At 36.5% G+C, this 25,416-nt stretch overlaps 1 protein-coding gene across 2 annotated transcripts; it reads left to right on the top strand.

The window, feature by feature from the left end:
* Positions 1 to 15,943: 15,943 nt before the first annotated feature.
* On the top strand, positions 15,944 to 24,900 carry LOC112727224 (uncharacterized). 2 transcript variants are annotated; one of them, XM_025776898.3, is made up of 19 exons: positions 15,944 to 16,679; positions 16,914 to 17,823; positions 17,901 to 17,969; positions 18,048 to 18,246; positions 18,698 to 18,782; positions 19,140 to 19,277; positions 19,379 to 19,460; positions 19,545 to 19,604; positions 19,717 to 19,769; positions 19,853 to 20,019; positions 20,313 to 20,478; positions 21,398 to 21,455; positions 21,537 to 21,593; positions 21,672 to 21,920; positions 22,432 to 22,493; positions 22,968 to 23,024; positions 23,106 to 23,199; positions 23,289 to 23,429; positions 24,298 to 24,900. In XM_025776898.3, the coding sequence occupies exons 2-19, from the start codon at positions 17,035 to 17,037 to the stop codon at positions 24,382 to 24,384; spliced, it is 2,613 nt and encodes an 870-aa protein (XP_025632683.1). In that variant the 5' UTR covers positions 15,944 to 16,679; positions 16,914 to 17,034; the 3' UTR covers positions 24,385 to 24,900. The 2 variants fall into 2 exon arrangements, with proteins under 2 accessions (XP_025632683.1, XP_025632684.1); XM_025776899.3 differs by having other exon boundaries at positions 16,207 to 16,679; positions 16,899 to 17,823.
* The last annotated feature ends 516 nt before the right edge of the window (positions 24,901 to 25,416 follow it).

Genomic DNA, 25,416 nt, shown 5'->3' with positions numbered 1-25,416 from the left:
CCCTTTCCTTCTATGCAATAATGCCCTCTTTTTTACCTACTCTGCATACATAAATTCATAGGCATTGTTGAAGAAACAAATAAGTTATCTATATAGACAAGGAATGCAACAATAAGGGTCCTCCTCCCCCATCAATTTGTTACCATTAACAAAGTTCTGATTTTAGAATAGTAAATTTACAATTGGTGTAACTAAATAATAAATGGAGAAGGTCATGCATCAACTCTAGTCCCTGCTGTGTGAATACTAACTAGGCTAGATATTCTTCATGAATTCCAAGGATTTCATTAGCACATGCTGAGGGAACATAGATCACATTTAAGTATTTAACAGTGAGCTGTGGGTGCGGCCATAGAATAAGTATATAAACTGATTTCAAAGTTCTCTAATTTAGAGTTAAGCACTTACATATTTGTCAAAGCTGTCATATTGGCAACAAAAGGAGACAAAGATCTTGAAAGCTCCATACTTGTCAAATTTATGAAAACAACAGGAAATCATAAGTAATATCACATTTACGAAGTACAGTAACATTGGAACTGGAAGGACAAAGTATTGTGCCAAATTAAAAACCAGCAAAAACACAACAACAAATAAAAACCAGCAAAAACACAACAACAAATAAATTAAAAACCAGCAACAATCAGCAACAATACCAACAATAAAGTAATTCAACAAAAGCAATTCAACCAGCAATCAGCAACAATACACTAATTTCAAATCTACTCCAAATTTAATTCTTCAAATCTGCTTCAAATCTGATTTCAATATCTTCCTATCAAGATCCAAAACCAGTTTATCTGATTTCAAATCTGATCTCATACTAAATCACTTCAAAAGTTTATTATATTATTCTTCCAAAAAAACTAATAATTACCAGAAGCATTTTATATTATTTTCCCAACAATACCAAGCTACCAACAATACAAACAGAAGCACTTTCAGTAATTCAAAACAGAAATTAGTTAAATTACATACCTGGCTCGGTGGCTACCGCTCCATATCTGACTTGAATCGGTGGCTGGGTAGGAGGTGCTAAGTTGTGGGTGGCCAGAAACACTGGGTGGTGGCGTGGTGCTGTGCTGGGTGAGTGGGTGGTGCTGTGCTACTGCTGGGTGCGAGGGTGGTGCTGGGCTGCTCACTGCTGGCTGGGGCTGGGGCTTCGTTGTGCTCTGTTCGCGAGGAGGTCTTAGGAGCAGTGGAAGGAAGGTTCGGAGGCGCTAGGGGGGAGAGTTCGGCGGCGCTGCAAGGTGGTGGAGGAACGGTCTCGCCGGCGCTAGGTGGGTTCGCCGCAGGCCTCGAGAGTGCAGAAAGCGAGAGTGTGAGAAGAGAGTGACTACTGGCTAGTTTCATTTGGGGGTGGGGTGTGGGGGTAAGGGGGTTAGGTTAGGCACGTTCGTTTGGGCCTTTGTGGGAGAGGGGGTGTTGGTTTTTTTAGGGTTTTTTCTGATCGGCGGTTCGGTTTGGTTCGGTTGGGGTTTTCATTATCAGAACCGAAAACCGAACCGAACTGCAATAAAAACAGCAAAACATGTTTTTTTTATTTTTTTAGTTTTTAGTTTATTCGATTTTCGATTTTTTCAGTTCGGTTGATCGGTTTAGTTCGGTCCGGATCGGTTTTGAACACCCCTACTTGCTGTGGTATATGCTTTCTTGGGTTGTATATGTATATATATTTTGGCTGGCCTTGGCTTCGCAGGTCGAGTCTAGAACTTGATTATACTTATCAGTTGAAATTCTTTATATATCTGTATTTTGGTCTTCTGTATAAGCTTTCTGTCTTTTCGTTTTTCGAGAGCGATGTATTGTCGGTTTTATTCTGATCATACTCCTTTTCTTTCAAGGCTCCTAGCTATATTGTCCTTGTTATACACACACACACACACACACACACATACGTATTTGGTTTTTAGAGGTTGTAGCGCCTCACCACCTTTTCCTTACAACCTAAGCGTAAAGATCTGTGTGGTAGGGTGTTATATTATGATATGATATCAGAGCAGTTTGTTCCTATAGAGCCTGTGGGATGGACTAACTATGCTTCTGAGCATACTTTGAGTTGTGTTTATATGCTATTTAGGATATCTAACTGCTAGCATGTTCATGAACATACATTTGGGATTTTGAATCACTAGACTTAAGATATTGAGACTGATCACCTTGATATCAATTGTTTGGTATGAATAGGAACTAAATAGCGTCTCGTGGACGAGGTCGTGGTCGAGGGCAGAGAGGTAATGAGGTAACTGTAATGGTAGGTAGGCTGACTTACTTCGTAACTGCAATGATGAGCGTGGCTGCTGCCATTAACGCTGCTGCTATGGCAACCAACCGAGTAGTGGATAGAATGGGGCAACAAGCTGGAGATGGCAATGAAAGTGACAATGAACATGATAGTGAAGGTAACGGTCGGAATGTAGTGGTACTGAAAGAGCATTTTCGTATGGTTAGGAATTTCATTCAAAATGATTCCGTTGATAGTATAGTTCCCAACCAACTAGCAATGCTCAAATCAAATTTAAATTCTAAAGATTGTCACAATACAAAATAAATTATTATAACCGAGAGTATTCAGCTCCCGAGTCGTCTTCCCTAGGAGTTGCAATTAAGTGCTAAGATTATTGCCTATGGGAAAAATGGGGATTGGATGGCAATTGGCAAGAAATTAAAATGGCAAGAAAGTAACTTAGCATGCAAGAAATTAAGAGTCAAAGCAAGTAAAGGCAATGAAAATAGAATTTAAATGGTAAAAAGGCTCTTGGCAAGAAGTGGATAATTAAGGATTCCTATCCTAGTTGTAGACTACAAACATGGTAATTGTGTGTGAATTAATCCCAATTAGTCAACCCTACATCGAGGATAAGTCAAAAGAGCATGATTAATCTCAATCCTTAAGTCCTAAGTCAACACTATGGGGTCACTTAGAGTTAAGGGAAATCAAATTAATTAACAACTCTCACACAATGTGGAATAGACATCGACCACTGAAGTTCACTCAAACATCTAATTTCTCAACCAAGAGTGGGATAAACTAGGCTAAAACTAACCCAAGCATTTTATCAAACACTTGGGAGGCATGAAAATAAAACATGGTAAAATAACAAGAAATAATAAATGCTACAACTACCAAGCAAGGAAAGTAAAGTTAGCAACTCAATAAAGCAATAAATGACATGAAAACATAAATTGCATTAATTAAAATTGAAATAACAAAGTGCTCATAAACATAAAAGAACAAAAGAAATGAAATAACAAATAGAAGGAAAGAACAAAGATGCAATAACAATAAATGACAAGGAAAAATAAATGAAGACAAGAGTTAAAAGGAGAAATTACAAGAAGTTAAACTAAAAAACCCTAATTCTAGAGAGAAGGGGGAGTTTCTCTCTCTAGAAAATAACTTACATAATGCTACTAACCCTAATTTCTCCTCCCCCCCCCTTCACATGGAGTAAGGCCTTCCTTGATATAGGCAAAATCAGCTTCAGAAAATCCAAAAACTGGGCTCTGGAGGCCCAGAAATCGCCCCCAGCGATTTCCATTAAGTGAGTCACGTGATGGGACGTGTGCGTACGCACACATGCTGATTTTCTTCTTGTGCGTACGCACAGGTTGTTGTGCGCATGCACACATGGCTGTGTGGTTCTTGTGCGTACGCACAGGTGGTTGTGCACACGCACACTCCAATGTGTGTTTCTCCTTTGTTTTCTTCATGCTTTCTCCCTTTGTACATGCTTTCTTCCACTTTTGCCTTGCCAAACTTGCCTCTAGGACCTAAAATCACTCAACAAACATGTCATGGCATAAAAATAGAATTAAAAATCATTAATTTAAGCACAAAATAGCATGTTTGCACAATTAAGCTCAATTAAGGGAGAGAACACAAAAATATGCTATTTTGGTGAATAAATATGGGTTTATGTGATGAAATCCACTCAAATCAAACCAAAATATATCGTCAAATATGGATTCATCAGGTGCCAATAGAGATAGTGAGTTATCCAGAGTTAATTAACACGGGTCAAGCAGTAAAAGGAAGCTTGAGAAAGACTGTGGTGGCAAGGAGTGACCGTCGGGACTCCTACAAGGAGGAGAAAGGAAAGAAGATTACACCAAGGAGCTAGAGCTTCAAGAGGGATTGTTATGTCACTTTACATTCTCAGCGCCAGAACAATAACCAAAGGAACGACAACCATCAAGAACCTAGGAAGGAAAAGGAAGCAATGACTCAACCAAATAATGTACAGTGCCTGAGATGCAAAAGGTATCATCAAGATAAGCCGTATAAGGTAGGGCTAGGTGTATGTTACAAGTGCAGGAAACCAGGGCATATGTCTTGGAATTGTCCATACAGGAAAGGCTGGGATGTAGCTTAATCTGATTCTCAGACCCGAGGTAGTTGCGAACTAGTGGCTGAATTTTTAATTGCCATGCATAATATCGGTATGTAGCATTCATTCATAGCACGTGATTGAGTTGTGATAATCATGATTTCTAAATAAATGATCGACCGATGACTTCCATTTATAGAGACAGAGCCATAGTTGGTTGACAAAGAGGAGTGACTAGGTTCTTGAAGGTTAATAATCAGAGTGACGCAGCGAAAGCGGGTTGGATTATTTCAATTGTTCAATTTGAATTATATCTGAGGGATAGGAAGTGTTGAGAGTTGCGTGGGAATATCATTTGAAATTCGATGACGGTGAACTACGAGGAAAAGGCATGACATGGATGTAACATTTAGCTACTAATTGGTTATGTGGCAAGAGAAAATGACTTTGCGATAAGACTTAATATCGGGAGTTGGACCAATCTCGATTGCACTACATAAGATGACACCATTATAATCGACATAATTTACGAGCTAGTTGAAGGGAGTAATAGAAAAGAAATCCATTCGACCAAGTATTTCCTGTGGGAAGCACCGATTACGTCAGTGAAGAAGAAAGACAACATCAGGAAGCTTTATGCGAGAAAGAGAGTGCGCCAACAAATCATCGCGAGTCGATCTAGCCTTTTTTTTATAACTTGCATTGGGATTCTATCACGAATTTCATCTTAAAAAATGAATTGATCATCTTCCCAATTCTATTCCTTAATTGCATGAATCTTGCCTCTTCTGAGATGAGGCTAAATTTATCTTGGTATAATCATATAATCCTTGAATCTTAGGAACTTGCTATAATGGAGTTACTCTCCTTCGTAAATTGTATTCTTCTAAAATCAGCTGAGACTTACCTTATTCGATATGCCTTGCTCTCGTATCAAGATTTGATTTGAACCCTTTTCTTGGGATACACCTAATTCTTCTTGTGCATTTCATTATTTCTGCACAACTCTGTTTGACCGCATACAAGACCTTCTTTTGATTTCCTATGAACACCGTTCGTGTTGCTCATTCATCTCTTTGAACATAACATCTTTTTGAAATCAACTTGTGTTGGTATCTGCGTCGCGCACAACTCCTAGATGCAACCATTAAAGCATTAGTTCCTTAGAGAAAGATATCTGAACGTAGAAATAAGCATGTGACACCAAGAGGAATAATCTTGGAGCCTTAATTCTTGCCGACTATACTGCCTGTGACTAAGTTGATGCACTAAGATGCACTATTTGTATGGATGTCCGAATGCGAAAAAAGCTTTCTAACTTCGAGAGAAAGATTAACCTTAGTGCTAGTATTCATGATACCCGAACCTAATGAACTATTCCAAATTACTACGGTGCATTATCGAAAGACTTCGGATGCGAGCGGATGCAACATCATGATGTGGTGATGAACACCCTCAGTAGAAAGACTCTGAGTATTGTTGTTTGGAGAAAGATTAAAGAGAAAGAACCATTAAGTAAGGTTGTAGTTTTAAGTTGGGTGTTGAGAAAGTGGATGGAAGAATCAGACTGGATTAATTGTGAAAGTCAAAGAGTTGTAAGGCTGAAATTCAGAGAGCGCAGTAAGAGGGTAAGGAGTTACTAAGGATATTGAAGTATGTTGGATTAAGAAGAGATCAAGGGAGTTAGAGGAGGAATGAAGAAAGGACTTTATGTCGAAATCGGAAGTTGAGACGAAAGCTGTAACACCCCATTACCCTAAGCCTTACCTCTAGTCGTAAAGCGAAGGATAACAAAGCGTCACGATAGTTTCAAAGCTCATACAGTAGTAAATATAGAAGGAAATACTAATACTAGAAGCCTGATGAAGAAATATTGCCCAAAGACATAGAAACAGAGATACAATGCACGAAATGTTCCTCATGATAACAAAACGCATAAAGGCACGAGATACAACATAGAACATAATACCATAAAGGCCCAAAGAACTCTAGTCGTAGCCCCCGGAGTTTACGCCGACTAGTTACAAACAGACAATACAGAGTTTTTAAGTTAAAACAGCTTATACAACTTGTCTCTCAAGTGAGTCTCTAAGGCAATAAAGTATAAAATACAAAAGGTGAGAGAATAACTATAAAAAAAGTAAAGTAAAATAAAGCATAAGAAAAATCATCTTCCGCTCTGTCACCATGTCCGCAAACTCATCGAGGTGGGTTGCGACCTGCATATGAAAAATAATAACAACATATGGTATGAAAACCGGAGGTTTTCAGTATAGTAACATTGCTCAATATGTAAGATATAAGGTTTTGGGACCCCAAGGGCAATCCTAGAATTTCACATCAAAAACAGATATTCAAGCTTAACAAATATAATATATATAAACCATAAATAGGGTGTTCTAACTTAAGAAATTTCTAACTAAAACTAGTCAGTCCCACAGCCTTCACCAACCTACCCTCCGTGCGATCCCCATCGCCACTGCCTACCAATCCTCCTCAACGCCATTCAAACACATGTAATACAAACAAGTAAAACACAAATAGTATACATATATAATAGGTAAATCATCTAGCATTTAGGCATGTTATTCAAATAGGCATAACTCAAGTAATCAAAGCAGGCAAGCATGTAAAAGATGCATATGATGAATGCCTATCCTATTTGGCTCATGATATCACTTGTCGGTTCAAAATGCTAACCCAACACATTCCCAGGATGTCGCCTCTCTGCCACGCCAGGGATATAGTGCCCTACTCATTCTCAACCCGTGGATATAGTGCCCGGAACACTCTTTCGGGTTATAGTGCCCAAGTTCACTCTTGTGGCAGAAAAGTTATGTGAGGGGGAGACTGCTTCAGTGCTCACATCTCAACGTAGGTGGGAGACTGTGTAACACCTTACCACACAGAGACTTACGCTTAAGTCGTAAAGCAGAGGTGGCGAGATATTCGGACTTCTAAAAGAAAAGACTTCAATAAATATAATTGAAAATAATTTTATAACAAGGAGCCTTAAAGAATAAGCTAAACAAAAGCGAAAACAGAAAATCGTGTCACACTCGTACGTAAAAGCGTAAAACAGAATGGACAAGATCAAAGAAAGCTGAAAACATAATATACCTATTAGAATTCCAAAACACAGATATCAAGCTCCAGACTCGACCTGTGAAGCTAAGGCCAGCCAGAGATATATAACCTAAAATGAAACTCAAACTACAAAATAAACACCTGTATCTCTAAGTCAACCTCTAGGAGGGACAAAATACAAAATATACATGCAGAGATTCTATAAATATATATACATAGCCTAAAACAAAATATGATAGTCCAAAAGATAGTTCTATGCTTGTAAGGAAGATCTCCAAACGCTCAACATGGTGTCTCTCGATCTGCATCTGAAAAGCAACAGAAATATGTATGGAATGAGATTAAGGGGTTCTTAGTATAGTAAAGGTGCCCACATAGTTAATATAAAAGGTCCCGGAAAAGCCAGAGGCATTCCATGCCTAAAACTCTGACACTCAAATTTTAGCTTAAAGACCTAACTAAACCAGAAATTAGATAAGTTATCTAAGGTATTCAAGTTCTAAATCTAACTTTAACTTAACACTTCACTTTCTGTCTCCTTCAACCCTCCGAATCACCGGTGGAACAACCCCTCCCCCCCCCCCCACACACACACCTCCACCAAGAGGGGTTTTTCAGAAAATATACACATACAATTCAAGTAACAAAAACACAGACAAAGATGCAATTACAGCAAATAGAATAAGTAGCAGATAAGCAGAGTTAAGTAATTAAGCAAACCAAAACAATGCACACCCAAGTAAAACATACAAATGCACATGATGTATGTCCCATCCATCCACCACAACATTGTCAGAACTAATAAGGGAGATGTCTACCTCGGGAGCTATAACTCAAATTGGGCCTTCAAATTTTCCACCAATTCATGCATACCATCAACTATGGTCCCCTCCAACTCGGCATATTTCTCCTTGGATTTGATGACCTCATCCACCAAATCCAGCTTCTCCCCGAAAACCCTAGTGTAACTCTCCTCAGCCTTCTTTTTTAAGCCCTCCGCCATAGCTAGGGCAGCCTCAGATTGTTTGGCCCTCTCCCGAGCTTTGTCAAGGTCAGAAATGAGTGAATCCTTCTCACCCTCCAACTTCTTCTTTGATTCCCTTAAAGATACCACTTCAGCTTGTAGATCAGCCAAAGTGCACTGAGTGGCACCAAGGGGAGTTCTCCAACTCCTTCAACAAAGCCGCACACACCCGAGCCGTTTGAACTCCACCCCGGGCATGTACTTGAAGATGGCTTTTTATGGAAACATCATCCATGCTAATTAAGCTATGGGAAAGGATGTGTTTTTTGTTCCAAGCTATTGCATCAAATCCCTGCTCTTAAATACCCACCGATTCTGAAATCTTACGTTTTTTAGGGTTCGACTCAGGATTGGAAGGTGGAGGAAGAGTTGTTTGCTTTCCTGAGCTAGAGGAAGGGGGAGTTAGTCGAGGAGTAGGTTGAAGAGTCAGATCAGCAAGTATTCTTACCGAGGCAGAAGCTCTCGAGTCTGACTTAGAAGAGAGGAGAGGTCACCCAATTCACCGACCTCTTTTAGTTGTATGCTTCGTGCAACAATATTCTTTCTAGCAGTCCGAAGTATTTTCATAGTAGTTGACTTAGGAGCCATTTTTCTGTACGACATCAAAGTCAGGTTACATTAGTCACTAAGACAATTTGACAAAGCCATATCTATAAAATGAAAAAGAAGACTACTTAACTCGGATTGAAGCTGACTTGGACTTCCTAAATATTTCTTGGTATCTATATAAGGAGCTTGGCCCTGAAACTTCTGGAACAACCCGACTACACTCTCCTCAACCTCATCTAAATCGTCCAAATTGTACTTAATTATTATAGGATGTTTTTCCCAATACAAAGGAAAAAGATGCTCATCTCTCTCACCCAGAAAGAAAGGCCGGACACCCTTGACAGAACGGATCTTTAAAAAGTAATTTTTAACGTCATGAAAGGACTCATCGAAAATAGCAAAACCTTCTACCCTTGAATGGCACGAAAGGAGATCCAACCCTATTTCTTAGAACTGAAAGGCTTGGTGAGGACTAAAAGAAACTTTTAGAGAAGGAAGGACCTCAAGTTCCCGACAAAGAAGTTGGTATATTTTTAAGAAACTCCAAGAATCAGGATGAAGCTGAGAAGAGGCAACATTACAGAATTTAAGGACCTCAGACTCAAAATTAGAAAAGGGAAGGATAACTCCTAATCTTATGAAAAAGCAATCATACACATAGATGAAATGGTGCTCCGACTTATTAAGTCGGGAAAAATAGATCCTCTCTTCAGGATTGACAATTACAGTTTCATATTTCCTTTCATCCTTCCGATTTAGACACAACCTATGATGCCTACGAAAAGTTTCAATATACTCATTATCAATAATAGAGACAGGAGTAAGTACGAATGTCTCTACCCAAGTCAGGTCGGACGGGACTTTAGAAGACATATTGTGAATTACGAAACGAGACATAAAAGCTATACTTACAATACAACAAACACAAGAAAATCGTCACAACAAGTCGGCAAGTCGGGTATATCAAAGAAACTGCAACAATCATAAGAAGTCAGGTAGTTGTCAACAACACTAACAAACACTTATAAAATCTCATACACCCAACAACTACAATCACATTACCAAAAACAGAAATGGCGCCACCTTCAATAGCTAAGGTGACACCATTTAGGGAAAATACAGCGTAAAAAATCCCACACTCAAGACTCAGTAACAATTAAAAATACAGATTCAATAAAGAAAATAAGCAAAGTTTTTTCAAAATTTCTAAAAAAGACAAAAGATATTATCCAAAAAATAAAGTAACAACACCACCTAGAGCATAAAAAAATAGAGACAGAAATTCAAAAAGATAAGAAACGCTAACACTAAAGGAATGCAAATCAGAACAGAGCGCTTGAACAGCAAAGACACGAATTCTACTCCAAAAGCGTATACAAAACCCTTTCTATTCAAGATGAAAAAAATCTTGAATTCAAGAACGGATGCGAAAATGAAGTTGAAGAAATTTTTGAAAGAAAGAAAATGGGCAAACATTTCAGAAGAAGAAGCGAAAAAGGAGAAAAAGAAAGAATTTGGATATTTATAAGACACAAAGGGCAAAAGAGTAAATCTACACATCCTTATTAATGATGTGCGTGATTTCCAAGGTAACCACAAAAGCAACGTGCAACATACCATCAAAAGACACAATATTTCAAATTTTTGAAAAGTACGTCAAGTACCTGACCTACCCCAAAAGGCAGCATACCTGACGTGGCATAACTATATCTCGAAGATCAGGGAAGTCAACAAATGCTCGAGCCCAACCCTACAAAAGCTCGGACTCAAGTAGAGACATTGTTCATGCCCTGACCCAAAAAATCATAGCCAGGCCCAAAAGGAATAAAAGGCCACCCAACAAAGGTGGCCTCATCTATTCCTACTCGACCTCATAGAGGCCAGGCACGACAATGACAATTTGGCCTTACTTATTTGAATAAGTAACTAACTCCTAAGATATCTCCTATCCATCTAGAAGGGAGAGCTAAACAACTTCCCTAGAAAAGGGGAACGACCATCCACCCTTCAAGGTAGAACTACTCTAAAAGGTAGTTATCTTTTCTACTATAAATATATGGACACCCTCAGGTATATTCAGAACTCAATTTACTAGAAACCTGCTTTAAACATTTACTAACTTAAGCATCAGAGTCCCTTGCAGGTACCACTCCCACCTCCTCACGAGGAACTCGGATGGCGACACCTCGCTGTTAAAGGAAGTCAGATGTTGCCACAAAGGGAGTCTGAACCTCACGTCCAGGCCCAAAAGCAACCCAATTTCAGGTAACCATCAGAATAGTATTTATTGGGATCTAATTGTTTTATAACAAAATTTGTTTGAAATTTACTTATTTAATACATATATTAAAGATTTAGTTATAAGTGATAAAAAGTCAAATTGTTTATCAGAAATAATTCTTAGAGACTTTTAAAGTAATAAAATTTATTAAAAACTAGAGTGTTTGATGTAAAATTTGTTGGACCTCATTTAAAAATATACTCTTATTTATATGTATTTATAAATATGATGCATGGGGCATCCAAGAATTTTGTTGTGATAAGGATTCTATCACACCTTACGTGGATGCCCATTTTCCATGAGGTGTAGTTTCTCAAGGATGACTTAGAAGACCACATTTAATATGAACTTGAAAAGCTTTCTCATGTACGTGTATAAATAGAGGCTTAAGCCTCTGAATGGAAACACACTACAAGCAATAACAAAATACTATTCTCCCTTCCTTTTCATACAAATCAATCTTATTTTATGCTGCAATCAAATACTCTTCTTCTTATATTTCTACTACAATTCTTTCTCTTCTTTTATTTTATAAGTATTTTAAATTCTATTTTCTATTACTCTTTACATATAATATTAATAGCAATATTAACCATCTTTATTATATTGAGATTGCAACAATAAACAGATGCGATTCTCTCTCTCTTTATTTTTAATACTTCTTTCTATCTTTGTATATATATACACATTACAACATATAATATTATTATATATATATATAAATTATTATTGGGCTAATTATTTTAATACTAGAGTCTTCTATTTGTACATCTCTATTATATATATATCTTTTATTTCACAACACGTTATCAGCACGAGACTCTGATCAAATTTTTAGGAAGACTCAGGTAACAAATTTTCATTATGTCAAAACTCTCTCATCTTGAATTCAATGCTCTTGACATATCTGGAAACAATTATTTATCATGGATACTAGATGCTGAAATCCATCTTGATTCAATGGATCTTGGAGATACCATTAAGGCTGAAAATAATGCATCCCAGAAGGATAAAGCCAAAGCCATGATTTTTCTCCGTCGTCATCTTGACGAAGGATTGAAAAATGAATATCTTACATTAAAAGATCCTGCAGATCTTTGGAAAGACCTTGAAGAAAGGTACAATCATCAGAAAACGGTGATACTTCCTCAAGCCCGGTATGAATGGACGCATTTGCGTTTACAAGATTTTAAATCTATAAATGAATATAATTCTGCAATGTTTCGGATCACCTCACGAATGAAATTGTGTGGGGAAAAAATAACTGATCATGATATGTTGGAGACAACTTTCTCAACCTTCCATGCCTCGAATGTGCTCCTGCAGCAGCAGTATCGAGAGAAAGGGTTTAAGAAATATTCTGAGTTAATTTCTTGCCTTCTTGTTGCCGAACGCAACAATGAGTTGTTATTGAAAAATCATGAAGCGCGCCCAGCTGGCGCCGCCCCATTTCCTGAAGTAAATGCGGCAAATCATTACCCCAGAAGAGGTAAATGGCAAGCTTTTAATAACAAGAAAAATTATGGAAGGAAAAAGAATTATGTTCAAAAGAGAGGATCTCACCAGAAGTGGGACAAAGAAAAGAATATCGGGCAGAATAAATCAACCGAGGAGAAGTGTTTCCGCTGTGGTGGAAAGGGCCATTGGTCACGTACCTGTCGTACCCCAAGGCACCTAGTCGATCTTTACCAGGCATCTTTGAAAAAGAACGACAAAGGAAAGGAAACAAATTTTGTTTCAAATGATGCTGAGAACTCCACCACTCATTATGATGTATCTGATTTCTTTGAGGACCCTGAAGGAAATATTGGCCATTTGATCAATGATGGAATAGTTTAATATGTGAAATTGTGAAGTATCTATGTAAATAAATAATGTAAAAAATTTATTGTTAAAGTTTTATTTTCTATGTATTTAAGTTTCAAATGTGATGTACATAAATAATGAAATATTAATATTTATGAATTTTGAAATTATTAATTGTGTCAAATTTTAAAATAAAATTTTGGTATATGACATTATTTTATGTACAGTGTTTCTTAGAAAATAATTCTGATCAAGTATTCAATTTAACTGTGCATACTACTCATTTTATTATTATTTGTTTTTGAAGAGAATGGCAAGGATATGTAATGAAGATGTATGCCTTGCGGATAGTGCAAGTTCGCACACTATTCTCAAAAGTGATATATATTTTACCCATCTTGTGCCAAAAGAGGAATATGTTAACACTATTATTGGCTCAGGCAATGTGATAGAAGGCTCCGGAAGAGCTATAATTTTGTTTCCTGGAGGAACAAAATTTATAATAAATAATGCACTATTATCTACCAAGTCTCTGAGAAACTTGTTGAGTTTCAAAGATATTCGCCGAAATGGATATCATGTTGAGACGATGAATGAGGGAAATCATGAGTATTTATGTATAACAACTCATGATTCAAATAAGAAAGTTATATTAGAAAAATTACCCTCACTTTCATCTGGGTTGTATTATACCAAGATTAGTGCAATTGAATCACATGCCACTGTAAACCAGAAGTTTACTAACTCAAATGAGTTCATAACTTGGCACGACCGATTGGGTCATCCGGGAACAACCATGATGAGAAGAATTATTGAAAACTCTCATGGACATTCACTAAAGAACCAGAAGATTCTTAAATCTAGTGAATTTTGTTGTGCTGCATGTTCTCAAGGGAAATTAATTTTAAGGCCATCACCAGTAAAGATTGGATTTGAGTCCCCTGAATTCCTAGAAAGGATTCAAGGTGATATATGTGGACCTATTCATCCACCATGTGGATCTTTTAGATATTTTATGGTCCTGATAGACGCATCTTCGAGATGGTCACATGTGTGCTTATTATCTTCTCGCAACCTGGCGTTTGCGAGATTACTGGCTCAAATTATTCGATTAAAAGCACAATTTCCAGAAAATCCAATTAAAGCAATTCGTCTTGATAATGCTGGTGAATTTACTTCCCAAGCTTTTGATGCTTATTGTATGGCTAATGGAATAAGTGTTGAACATCCAGTAGCTTATGTTCACACACAAAATGGGTTAGCAGAATCACTTATTAAGTGCCTCCAATTAATTGCTAGACCCTTGCTTATGAGAACAAATCTCCCAACCTCGGTTTGGGGGCATGCTATTTTACATGCCGCAGCACTTATTCGTTTGAGGCCAACGAGTTATCATCAATTCTCTCCTATACAATTAGCTTTTGGCCAGCAGCCAAATGTTTCCCATTTAAGAATATTTGGGTGTGCGATATATGTTCCCATTGCACCACCTAATCGCACCAAAATGGGACCCTAAAGAAAATTGGGGATATATGTTGGATATGATTCTCCCTCTATAGTGAGGTATCTTGAGATACAAACTGGTGATGTGTTTAAAGCCCGGTTTGCCGATTGTCATTTTGATGAATCAAAATTTCCAACATTAGGGGGAGAGAATAAGTTTCCTGAAAAGGAACTTAATTGGAATGCATCATCGTTGATGCATTTAGATCCTCGATCAGCGCAATGTGAACTAGAAGTTCAAAAGATTGGTACATAAGATTGGGATGCGCCGATTTCGAGACATTAAATGATGTCGGCAAGAGGGGGAGACTGTACTCTTTTTTCCTTGGTCAAGTTTTTTTTCCCATTGGGTTTTTCTTGACAAGGTTTTTAATGAGGCAGCCCCATCATTAAAGGATATTGTACTCTTTTTCCTTCACTAAGGTTTTTTTCCCACTGGGTTTTTCTTTAGTAAGGTTTTAACGATGCAATAATCCGAAATGGTCATCCAAGGGGGAGTGTTGTGATAAGGATTCTATCACACCTTACGTGGATGCCCATTTTCCATGAGGTGTAGTTTCTCAAGGATGACTTAGAAGACCACATTTAATATGAACTTGAAAAGCTTTCTCATGTACGTGTATAAATAGAGGCTTAAGCCTCTGAATGGAAACACACTACAAGCAATAACAAAATACTATTCTCCCTTCCTTTTCATACAAATCAATCTTATTTTATGCTGCAATCAAATACTCTTCTTCTTATATTTCTACTACAATTCTTTCTCTTCTTTTATTTTATAAGTATTTTAAATTCTATTTTCTATTACTCTTTACATATAATATTAATAGCAATATTAACCATCTTTATTATATTGAGATTGCAACAATAAACAGATGCGATTCTCTCTCTCTTTATTTTTAATACTTCTTTCTATCTTTGTATATATATACACATTACAACATATAATATTATTATATATATAAATTATTATTGGGCTAATTATTTTAATACTAGAGTCTTCTATTTGTACATCTCTATTATATATATATCTTTTATTTCACAACAAATTTTTCCTGTTATTTATTTATTTATTTATTTTTTGTCCGAGGCATCCACTAGTTAATCAAAGAAATCTTTTTTATGGAATAAAAAACGGTTGTATTTGGGCATGCCTGGGTCAGGATTCAGGAAGCAGCAGCCCAAAAAGAAATAGTTGCTAACTCGGTGGAAAATGTACGTGTGTTGTACATAGTTTATGGAAGATTAATTAAATTTTTTGTATAGTGGAGTCCAATGTAACATTTTTCTGGCCCTGCCCATGAACAGCTATATAGAAAGGCAATCCAGGTCATGTTCATACTGAATACTGATCCAATTTTCAAAACAAAAAGTAGGCATTTTCAGTTTTCCACTTCCAAATACTACTATCCTTGCTTACCATGCAAGTCATAATTAACCGTTCATCACGTTCCACGTGTGACTTACACGACACTTCACCCAAAAGGCGGCTCAAGGGTGTGGGAGTAGGACTCTAGCTTCACAGCCTAGTGGCTCTGCCACGTCCTGTGATATAAGTGGCCCAACTTGCCACTGGGTCCCACTAATTTATCCATTTGTCTTCTCGTCCCTTCCAAAAGATATTTGCGACAATTCTCATTTTTTTCAATTTATTTATTTTTATTTTATTATTACTATATAAATTTTTTCTTACCAAATTTCGGACAGTTTCTTTTTTGCGAAACTCATCGCCACTCTCTATCTCTCTCCCTTCCATAAAGTTGAAATCTCATTCTCAACCGCGAACCAAGCTTTTCGCTTCAGTTCGTTGCCGCTATCGTCTTTTTATCTTTTTCTGTCTTTTGGAAAATCAAACTAAACAAAACCAAACCCTAACCCTCTCTCGATTTCACTTTCCCTGTTTTCGAATCTCGTTTTAGTGTAAAGCTCAGTGCTCTTTCCCAATCTCAGATCTGTTAGTTTAACACTCGATTCGAATAAGTTCGAGGTGGTCTTTGGATTTTCCATGCAATTTGGGGATTCAGAGGCTCTCTTTGGATTTGAATTATTGTTTCGTTTGGATTGGTTTCTCTTTTGAATTGGTCTGTGTGGTTTTAAGGTAGGTTTGGTATTGTTGCTGTGGAACTCTGTTGTCTATTATTCAAATTCAATTAAACGGTTAAGAAGCGGTTATTGTTCATTCAAACACGCGTTTTCTAACTTCATTTGGACGCGTGATTGAATTATTGACTCGCGTTGTTGTTTCGTTCGGTAATGTTTTAGTGTTTTCCAGTGTGCAGAGTTATTAAATGATTCGAAAACTGTGTTTCTAATTCAGGATTTCGTGCTCCAGGCTTTGATTTTGACACGAATCTCAAGTCTGCCAGTAGTTTCTTCGTGAATGCTGTGCGGTAGTGTTGCTTTCCTGGTAGTTACCACCTTCGGATTTGCAGAAGCTTTGTTTATAGATTTTGATGGGAGAAGAAGCTCTTTGTGTTCAAGCTTTAGCAGATGGAGAGAAGGAAAACAATGAGGAATTAAGGACGGAACTAAAGAGGAACTACGACCAATGTGATGCTGACACAACTGAGTCTCCTAATAAGAAACAAGCGAAGGAAGTTTCCAATGATGAATTGCGCTCTGAAGTTTTCAACCCGAACATTTCTGTGACTGAGAATGCTTTAGCTTTTCAGGATATTAGTAGCCAGCCCACGGAATCGGGAAATGGTAACCCTGCAGAGTGTGGGGAACTAACGTCCACTTGTTTTGAGAATTCAAGCTCTGATGAGACCTTAAGTGATGAAGCTGGTGATCACAATATCAATAGCACTTTTCGGAGTGATAAGGACCCCAGTAGCTCCGCAATTTCTTCTTGTGTTGTACTGGAGATTCCGAAGCATGTTAGTTCAACTGGGATTAGAAAAATTACTTTTAAGTTCAGTAAGAAGAAGGAGGACTATGATTACCAATCACCTGCTCCAACTTATAGACCTGCTGGCTTTCCTGAAGGCAGTAATCCCTATGGTTTTCATGGGGATGATGAGGAATATATGGCAAGGGCTGATTATAGTGGTGGGTCGTTGGAGAGCCTGGGTGGAATGGGATATGCTCAAAATGGAGATTTCGACTTGTACACTCGCAACATGGAGTTGAAGATGTCGAAAAAGGTAGTCCCCAACTGCTACCCCACAAATGTCAAGAAGCTGTTATCAACTGGTATCCTTGATGGAGCTCTAGTGAAGTATATTTACAACCCGGGAAAGGTAAAAGCACATATTTATTTTTCCTTTCATATTCTCACGATTCTGATAGTTTTCTCAATTTTTGAAATTTTTGTCAGGTTGAACTACCTGGGATTATTGATGGTGGTGGATATTTGTGTGGCTGTTCCATGTGCAATTATTCCAGAGTAAGATGCATTATTTCTAGTTAGGATTGGAGGTCTTTTCTATTTACAAGAAAGCTGATTTAATCTTGATGATTTTAGGTGCTTAGTGCCTACGAGTTCGAGCAGCATGCTGGTGCCAAGACTAGGCACCCAAATAATCACATATACCTAGAGAATGGAAGACCGATATATAGTATTATCCAAGAAATAAAAACTGCTCCACTCAGCATTCTAGATGAGGTTATAAAAAATGTCGCTGGTTCATCTGTCAACGAGGAGTCCTTTTTAGTATGGAAAGGTGAGAATTATTTATCTGGTTTATAAAACAGTATCAGTTGACTATTTGCTTTGGTAGTTCTTATTTCTGGTGCCTTCTGGCCTGCAATATCCTTAGTAACCCAGGACAGAACCCTGATTATGTGTTATTTTAGTTAGAGATGATATGGTTTATGCTAGTCGAAGAGTATTTTCTTTCAATCATGTTTTGATGTTGAATATTTCATCCTAGATAGTAGATACAAAAAATGCACTCCCGAAACCCCCCCCCCTTTTATATTTTTTCATGCTTTTAATGTCCAGGAAGTGATAGAGGAGATAAAATATTATTTAATTTCTGCATATTTTCTGCTGCAACTTTCATGAGAAGACAGATTAAGCCTATTGGTAGGGCATGGTAGGAGGTGTTTCAAATTTCGTTGCATTGGCTTACAATTTTTCTTATTTTGTTTCCTTTTCCATGGTGTGTCCAGAAAGTATTTTACAAAGCAATGAGAGGGCTCAGGGTTATAAGAATTATGGCACCAAGCTTACTGGCATGCCTCATAAGAAGACAAGGTAAACCAGAATCTCCCCCCTCCTTCCCCTTCTTCCAAACAAAAATCATACACCCTAAACTCAATTTTTTGCCACTTTGGTGCTCTTACTTTTGCTAAAGTCTAAAGCATGTGACAAGTACATTAACTTTATAATAGTTAATAGTGATTTCCAGTATCAACTATTTTTGTTTTCTATGATCACGAATCGAAACTATTTAATATTGTCAGGTTTCAATTATTTTGTATTCTTGAATATTTTAGATTCAATGCTTATATATGTCAAATGTTAAGATTTTGAAGTTTTATGCCATTGTCTTCTCGAAGTATGGATAAGGTCTGACAAGATTGAATGCAATTTTGGTTTTTGCTTTTCCAGCCAATCTGTGGAAATTTTCGGTCAGTTGTCTTCTATCCATGTGCCAAGTCATTTTGAGCAACAATTGAATGTGAAGCAGACAACTGACGAGTGGAAACCTGTGGTAAAAAGAAGTGCTGATGGTTGCACTAAAAGAAGGTATGTTGTTTTTCATTCAAAAACTTAGGGATGCTTTTTTGTGTTGCTCACTTATTTCTGGCTTGACTATGTAGTTTGAATTTGAATTTCCCCTTTTTCAGGGACAATGATTTACACAGGTTACTCTTTATGCCAAATGGACTACCAGATGGTGCTGAATTGGCTTATTATGTTAAAGGACAGGTGTCTTGATATTTCCTTTTAATATTTTTGTATTGACGGTTTCTTATTCTTTTCATTTTCTAACTTGTTTGATGTGAATTCCAGAGAATACTTAGTGGTTACAAACAGGGAAATGGGATAGTCTGTAGTCATTGTGATATAGAGGTATGATATGAACATATACATAAGAGGCAGAATAATGTTCATTTCCCATAAAGTACTTTATTTTTTATTTTAAATTATGTATGCTTTACTATTTACGTTCATTTGTAAACAGATAAGTCCATCACAATTTGAAGCCCATGCTGGAATGGCTGCGAGACGCCAACCGTGAGTAGACTTTTGAAGCACCACATTTAAACTGCCTGTACTATTTTTCTTCATCCTAAGACAATTTATTTATTTATTTGCAGTTACCGACACATATACACATCCAATGGGTTGACACTTCATGATATAGCTCTGTCTTTGGCAAATGGTCAAAACCTGATGACGGGACATAGTGATGATATGTGTGCAGTATGTGGAGATGGAGGAGATCTGGTTCTTTGCAATCAATGCCCCAGAGCTTTTCATGCAGGTTGACATTTGATATTCTATTTTTCTTTTCTATTGATTATATTAGTTTCTGACTTTTTGTTTTACAAAACATATGCACTGTTACCCTATGCATCATTAGAACTGATATCTTAATTGTAAGAGATATATGTTTTATTGTATCAGTGTGTTTCGGACAGGATGTTGCTTGAATGAAATTTAGGGTTCCTTAAGATGTTATTCTGTTTGGTAAATGGCCTAGGTTATTATGGCAGCAGAAGATAAATTAGGAATTTATTGATACTGATATTATGGCCTTTTGTGTAACAATTGCAGCATGCTTGGGTTTTGAGTGTGTTCCAGAAACAAGTTGGCGTTGTCTAAATTGTAGAAATAGTGCTGGTAATGGAAGAGAATCTTCTATGATGACATCAAGTATGATACGGTTGACACGGGTTGATAAAGCACCTGAGTTTGAAATGGGAGGATGTGTTGTCTGCAGGTATGTTACATGGTTCCTTAGTATCGTCTACAAAAAATATATCTTGCTTAGTACTACTTGTATCCATAAATATAGGTAACTTATGACGAAAACATATAGATTAAGAAATCATTAATTTCAAAAGTATTTAAAGTGTTTAGATTTAGACTGGGACTGAGACTGAGAGATTGAGATTGGGAGACAGAGACTGAGAGACTGAATTAAGTCTCTGTATTGTATTTGATATAAAATGTACTGAACTGAGTTATGATTTAGTATTATCTTTAATTTAAAAAAAATATGAAGATTGGGGGGTAGATTTGGAATTTGAAAAGTTAAATTAAGATATTTTTGAAAAGAAATGTTATTAAAGTTTTAGTCTCCGTCCTCAAAATTTTAGTCTCCTGTGTCCCCACTTTTTGTGAGTACTGAAAGGACTGAAATTTTAGGGACGGAAACTGAAATTTTAGTTCTAGTCTTTAACCACCAAACATAATACTGAATTCCAGTCCCCCAATCTCAGTCTCAGTCCCCCTAATCAAATGCTACCTTAGCGCATAATCAAGTACACATTAATTAATGAATAAGAGTATAAGTGAAAAAGCGCATTAAAACATCCTTAAGCTAATCAAATGACTGACGTTAGTGGATAAAATTTTGGATAAAAAATAAACTGTATTATTGGATGCAGGGGTATCTTGAGTAGCAGTCTTTTCAACTGTATTATAAACTGATGTTACAAAATCACCATTTTAAAATTATGAAATAAGTGCACCCCTAATGGATGATAAAGGGTATATGGGAATGGATTCTCTACCAAATGATCTAACAATGAATAACCATCACTTTCTTACATTACAAGGATTTTCACCTTAGAAGATCTAAATTAATTTTTGTATAATTTCTTAATTATGTCTTGATTCTTATGATTGGCATACAGGGCAAACGATTTCAGTGTGTCTAAGTTTGATGAGCGAACAGTAATAATTTGTGATCAGGTATGCTTTATACATGAAAAATTTGTAATTAGCCATTTCGTTACTGATAATCAAGGCACTAATTTTTTAATGCTTATCCAGTGTGAGAAGGAGTATCATGTTGGTTGCTTACGGGAGATTGGCCTTTGTGAGTTGGAAGTAAGCACTGAGCCATCTAGCAAATAATATTATGATTCTTGTAAATTTTCTTATATTTATTATCATATATTGCCACAGGAACTGCCCAAGGATAAGTGGTTTTGTTGTGATGACTGCAATAGAATATATGTGGCTCTCCAGAATTCAGTTTTTGCTGGACCTGCCATTATACCAGTCTCCTTGTCAGAACTAATAATAAGGAAACACGAGGAAAAGGGACTATTTACCTACGGAGGCATGAATGATATCAAGTGGAGAATCTTAAGTGGAAAAAGCCGTTATCCGGAGCATTTGCCATTACTTTCTCGTGCTGCTGCAATTTTCCGAGTGAGTACATATGGATTCTCTATAGATTAATCTGGATACTTGATTTTTTGCAGTGTTTGGTCCTATCAGCTGCTCCTAGTTTAACTTGCATATTTCTTGTTTGCATCCTTCTGTTTCCTGCAAATGTGCAAATTTATTCAAAATAAATATTTTTTACATGACAATTGATTTTGGAATCCATTATTATTCAAATCAAATATATTTTTTTTAATGATTTCAACACATCCTAATGGTTGTCATGCTTGGAGGCTGAATGCACATTTTTCCTCTAGGTGCAACAACTGTGATCACCTTCTTGAGATGAGCTTTACTTGTTCTGAGGTTAAGCGTGAGTTTTAGGTTGATGTCATGCATTTCAAAAATTCCTGTGTAGTTATTTATTTATTTATTTGTTGGGTTTTGGTTTTCTCTTTTCACTGGCATTGAGATAGCTGTTTTGTCATTACCCATTAGTGTATTCTGTGACTTGTTTCAAACAACTTTTTCTCATGCTTTGGGAATCTTTTGGCAGGAGTGTTTTGATCCCATTGTTGCTACATCTGGACGTGATCTGATTCCTGTTATGGTCTATGGGTAAGCATCTATATTCCAGTGTTGGTTGACAGCCCTTACAGCCTACGATATTCTTGAGTGTATGATGAATACACATATTTGCTTTATCATTGTATCCCGTCTATATTCCTGAATAATGATTGCTGGATAGAAGAACTATACAGTTGCCTCATTGGCTTTGTTTGCATCAAAACATCTTTTTAGGATGAAAGTAAATTAAATTTACGCTTACCTATAATAACCAATACCTTTTTCAAGTTTAATATTCTCAGGTTTATACTGTATTACAACTACACAAATCTTGGTATGGCGTTTTAATTAAAAAATCATTATACGATGATGATGGTGATGGTGATGATGATGACGATGATGCTTTTGTCACTCATGGTTGTAGATTTATTGCTTCAATCTGTGTTTGAAGATGCTTCTAGTTATTCATGATCTTTTAATGCAGCATATTTTCTACTATATAATATAATGTTGAATTCTTTGCAGGAGAAATATTTCTGGCCAAGAATTCGGAGGGATGTATTGCATTGTTCTAATTGTCAAGTATGTGGCTTTCTATGTTTTTGTTATTTTCCTGGTAGTCTCAACGTTTGGTTGTATTGACATTGTATCATACTTGCACAGTTCTGTTGTTGTATCTGCTGGGCTGCTTAGGATTTTTGGTAGTACTGTTGCTGAGCTTCCACTGGTAGCTACTAGCAGAGAACATCAAGGAAAGGTAAGCAGTTGCCTGAATCAAAATTAATAATGTCGGCTGATAGTGTAGTAGGTATGGCTAAGCTTTTACCTGGCGATATTTTCATTTAGGGTTATTTCCAAGTGTTATTCTCTTGCATAGAGAGGTTGCTGTCTTCTCTCAATGTAGAAAAGTTGGTGCTTCCTGCAGCTGGGGATGCAGAGTCAATTTGGACTAAAAAACTAGGCTTCAGAAAGATGAGTGAAGATCAGGTAATTTCATCCTGAGGTTGAAATCTATAGCTTTTACTGCATTTGTAAGACCATAGTCACACTCAAATACTCAATTACATAATAAATGGCCTACACTTTGGTCTTATTGGACATGGTGGTAAGAACCTTTGGAGAACCATACTACAAAAACTAAAACCTAGAGATTATGCTAATTTGAGGATGAGTTATACCTCCTTAACTCTCCGAGATTTGCCGACAAAGTGCATGACCCCTAACTTGTCTCTTGTTCCCTTTTATGGTCGGGTTTCTCTCTCTACAACAAACGTACAGGGTCCTAACATATGGTTTTGAGACATTCACTTTATTTTATATATATATATATATTCTGAGAATCAACTTATGGTTGGTTACTTTAGCTGAAAAATAGCTTAGATTTTTTTTTTGTTTGAGTTGTATTAAAAAAGAAGTTATTGCATAATAAAGATGCTAAAAGGGGTATGAAATAATTATTTATATTATGTAACATTTAATAGTTATGGTCAATTTGGTAAAAAGATAAAATTGTGTGTATTGTGCGCAAAAAGCTTTTTTCTGCCCCCTCAAAATTGTGGTCAAGCTCAACTCCTTGCTTCTGCTTTATATCATGAAAAGCAGATGAAATTCACTATTTAATCTCTACACAAATTACCCAAACCAATATGTGTAGCAGAACAAGTATTTTAAAGGAAGCCCTACTTAAGTTGAAAGGCCTACATAACCAATACGCAACCAGCTATTTTATATTACTTGGTTGTGGTGGCTTGAGTTGAATTGTTTTACAAGCAAATCTTATTCTATTTGTTCTTGAAATAAATTGTTGCAGCAAGGATCATGCATTAAGAATTATGAGATCTTATTTCTTTTGCAGTTATCCAAATATCTTAAGGAGGTGCAGCTAACCCTGTTCAATAAAACATCAATGCTTGAGAAGAGAGTGCAGCTTGCGATAGAATGATGCTTTTTTATGCAGTGCTGTAACTAATTTTTGGTTATATATTCATTTGTTAGTTTCTTTCACAGTAACATTTCTGCTATACTCTTCCTCTTTGCAGCTTTCTTCTTCCTTTTGTTTTCCCCCTTATTTGTTTTTCTTGGTAGTATGGGTGTTTGTGGCTGAATCTTTTGGTGGCAAGCCAAACCAGCCATTCTCTCTTTCTTGTACAATGTAGGATAGAAGAGTAACCGTTGAAAATTGGGACAAACAGGGCCTAGAAGGGTAGTAGGAATAGAGGAGTTTTGAAGGATATAAATAGCATGCTGACCATATTTTTTTCCTAAATTAGCATGCAAATCAGTATGAAGTTTTTATTTTTTATTTTTATTTTTTTTTTTATATACTTGTATTGTGAATTTTAGTTGCTTGTTTCTTTTCCTTCCTAAAAGGACAGTGTAACGTAGTGATGAAGTCATGTTCATAACTCTTTGCTCTTTCTCTGGAACCACAAATAATAGCAAAATGTTGTTAGTTGTATGAATTTTGCGTAAAGCATTTATTTGCTTGATTATATAGCACCGAAAACAGCATGTTTGTTTGATGGTATGGTAGTGTGTGATTGTCATGGTATAATATTCGTTTGCGGTGACTGTTGAATAGCGCAACCTTTTGCTGGCACTGTATAAGTTTTGTGAAACAGTAAACTCTGAATGGATTAATGCTTTAGGTTAAAATTTCTATATTTCTATATGGTGCGTAGAATCTTCTAGCGTTTGGTAATGTTATAGTTCTTATGAACATTTTCCTTTTAATTTTATTATTATTATTATTCGCAAAATTTATGAACATCTTTCATGCACTAAAGAAGATACTTGCATATGTGAATTTCGACGGGTGTAAACAATCTGGTATCCGATCCGAGGTTTACAATTGAATTCGTTTACACGTTTATGTCCTGTGTAAATTATCATTTTTAATTACGAAAGATGTTAATTAATTTAATAATTAAAGATTAGGTTGGTTTGTCAAAAATTATTAGTAGTTTGTTGGGTA

Source organism: Arachis hypogaea, chromosome 12 (assembly GCF_003086295.3).
Source record: "Arachis hypogaea cultivar Tifrunner chromosome 12, arahy.Tifrunner.gnm2.J5K5, whole genome shotgun sequence".
NCBI lineage: Eukaryota > Viridiplantae > Streptophyta > Magnoliopsida > Fabales > Fabaceae > Arachis > Arachis hypogaea.
The sequence above is the reverse complement of the archived record's forward strand: the minus strand, read 5'-3'. Positions and strand labels throughout refer to the sequence as shown.